Genomic DNA, 2,833 nt, shown 5'->3' with positions numbered 1-2,833 from the left:
TCACACCTCTCTGAATGAGTTAGTTTATACAGTGCCGCCCGGTCCTGCTTTCTTATTCACAGAGGCTAGCTCAGTGGTTCTCCAGCTTTCTAGATTGAAGGGGTAGGGTTCACTGGAGTGTGGATTAATACAACCATTGATCATTACATATACAAACTGCATAGTGTGGAAACAGCCCAAATCAAAGTAGGCCCTAATGAATACACACCAAGGCACAGCATGTATGAAGAGGCAAAACTGGATCCTTTAGTGACAATAGGGGCAACTGCACATGGGGCAGTGACAACGGCTGTGCAATGCTGATGTCCTGGCCAAGCACCCTGCCTTATGCTACTGCATATATGGCTTAAATGGAAATGCTGGGAAAGTAGCCTGCCAAGAAGGAACAGATGATGGTGGGATGTGGTGCCAGGAGTGGAGAGGAGCTCCTGCCCTGTCCCCACCTTGCCCCTGCTGAAAAAGCAGTGCTTAGAATGAGACAGGAAACACCTGCTAATTGGAGCATGAGGAGCAGAGCGGGGATGCTTCAGTTTTGGGAAGTGTCACTGTGCGAGGCGAGCTATAAGCTTGCCGGCAACAATAATCTTCATTTGCAAGAGCTGATGGTAAAAGTAAAGTCAGTGCCAGGATTTAAGGAGTTTGTCCCAGTGTCTTCTGGCTCCAGGCCACATAGCTTCTAGCCCTGGAACTGGGTTTGCAGTTGGTGGTGACGGTATTTCCTAGAGACACCAACAGGGATGTTGCAGCCCGAGTAATCCCCGGACTGAAGTCTGTATGAGGGGGAAATTTAAAAAGAGCCATATAGCCAGCAAGGAGAATAAGCAAGAGGAGGGCTAATTCTGTGCTCTCGTTTTGAACTTGGTGGGAGTCAGGGATCATGAATTCCAGTCCATGTTCCCTGGCCTGTTTATGCCTTTTGCATGAGAGATGCCTTGGATGAATATCACAACTCCTCCCAAGGGCGGGACCTGTGGGTGCTCATGAAACTGTGAAGTATGAAAAGCAACAACTCCAAGCAGAACAGAAGGATCCATCGGTTATGAGTATGCAAACAACTAGTTTCATTCTTTATGAAAGCAACTTGGACTTTAGCCTCAGGTTGGAGGTTTTTGTATGGGTCTGCATCACTGTGAACGTGTTTTGAAAGCTCTGCTGACAGTAATAATTTGCAGCATCTCCAGCTTCAACCCGGCTGATAGTGAAAGTGAAGTCAGTGCCAGACCCACTGCCACTGAACCGATCTGGGATCCCAGAGGGACGACTGGAGGCATAGCGGATAAGGAGCTTAGGAGCCTGCCCTGGTTTCTGTTGGTACCAGTTTAAGTAGCTAACTTCTGATGTGGATTTAATGCTGGAACTGGCTCTGCAGTTGATGGTGACCCTGTCTCCTGGAAACATGGACAGGGATGCTGGAGTCTGAGTCAGCACAGCTTGTCCACTGGAGCCTGAATTTCCAAAGATAATGTAAGTTTAATACAAGTATGTACTTTTCCCAGTCAAACTAAGCAATCAGACCTGTAACATATTCCCATGAGCATCTTGAATACTTGCTAAGACTTATCCCCTGGCACCCTCTCCCCAGTTGTACCAGGTGCTATACAAAGCACATGCGAAATGTTCCAAAGAGCCGAGAAACCCGGTGGAATTTGTAGGTTGTAGTTTATGGAGAAATGCACATCATCTCTCTAGATGCTTTAAGCCTTCTCCTCGTGGATCCCTGCCATATGAATGCATGAGATTCCTTTGTGGTCTGCTCCTTACCCTGGATCCAGGGCACTACCAGCCAGAGGAGCTGAACGTGGACGATCATTGTGGTATGTTTGACCACCCAAATGCTGATCACCAGACTATGACCAGTGACACTCAATGGTTATATGAGCTCAGAGCAGCAGGGAATGAGATATGCAAAGCTGCGTCATGAAAATACACTTTACATCATTGCGGATGTCTAAAAAGAAGTAAAGAGACCCTGGGTGGGATCGGCGAGTTCAACTCAAGAGCTCCTAGAGCAAGGGCCTCTGTTAAAAAGACAGTGGATGGGAATGACTGTTCTCAGCACATTGACTGCTGCAGTACACGTCTCTCCATGTTGTATTAGAGATCTCCTGGCACTCAAGCTATAGAGAGGGTTATCTGGCTCTGAGAGTGAAAATGTAGGGGAGAAGAGAGGATTCAAGCCCGTGGCAGGTGTAATTCCTGATTAGCTGAAGCAGCCATCTCTGCTCATCCTTCCTCATCTTTAGGTAACAGCACTGATCTAGCTTGGCAATAGTTGTCCGCCAAGAGTTTAATTCCCCCAAACACAGTTGTCTTTGGCCTGAGCGCATCTGGGAATTTGAACTTAGTGAACGAACCAGAATGCTAGATTTTCGGTGTGCGTTCGAAGACAAGAATACCCAACTCACATTTCTCACAGGACAATCCCTCGCTCTCCGATCTCTCAGTTCGGACCCTCAGCGGGAACTTCCAAACCACCTTTCATAGATAAGCCCACAAACCTCACTTCATAAATCTGCTGGATACGAAAAATCAAGGACTCAATGTAGACAGTGGACTTATGACACATTACAACCTGCCTGACATCTGATTTACCTCGTACCTGCCAGACCTGACCTCTTACACTTTTCTTCTCCCCTCCGCTCCCCTCCTTCTCTGCCCTTTGTCTTCCTGATTTCCAGCTATATCCTTTCTCACAGACAGCCTCTTATCTACTTTGCATTACTACTACTGTAGAGTCTCCCTTACTCACCTTTGACTTCCCCCCATTCTTCCCCTCCCTCCATGCCCCGCCTTTTTGCCTCTCCCTTTCCTGCTCTCCCTTTTCTTTCCCTAA

General features: G+C 47.5%; 1 gene segment (V, D, J or C); it reads right to left on the bottom strand.

The window, feature by feature from the left end:
* Window positions 1-1,068: 1,068 nt before the first annotated feature.
* Window positions 1,069-1,833, bottom strand: LOC106738094 (immunoglobulin kappa variable 3-20-like). The segment is given in 2 exon segments: window positions 1,069-1,445; window positions 1,762-1,833. Coding segments are annotated over 2 exon segments (426 nt in total).
* Between the last annotated feature and the right edge of the window lie 1,000 nt (window positions 1,834-2,833).

The sequence above is a fragment of the Alligator mississippiensis genome, chromosome 2 (assembly GCF_030867095.1).
Source record: "Alligator mississippiensis isolate rAllMis1 chromosome 2, rAllMis1, whole genome shotgun sequence".
NCBI classification, from domain to species: domain Eukaryota; kingdom Metazoa; phylum Chordata; order Crocodylia; family Alligatoridae; genus Alligator; species Alligator mississippiensis.
Note: the sequence above shows the minus strand (reverse complement) of the source record. Positions and strands in the feature narration are given on the sequence as shown.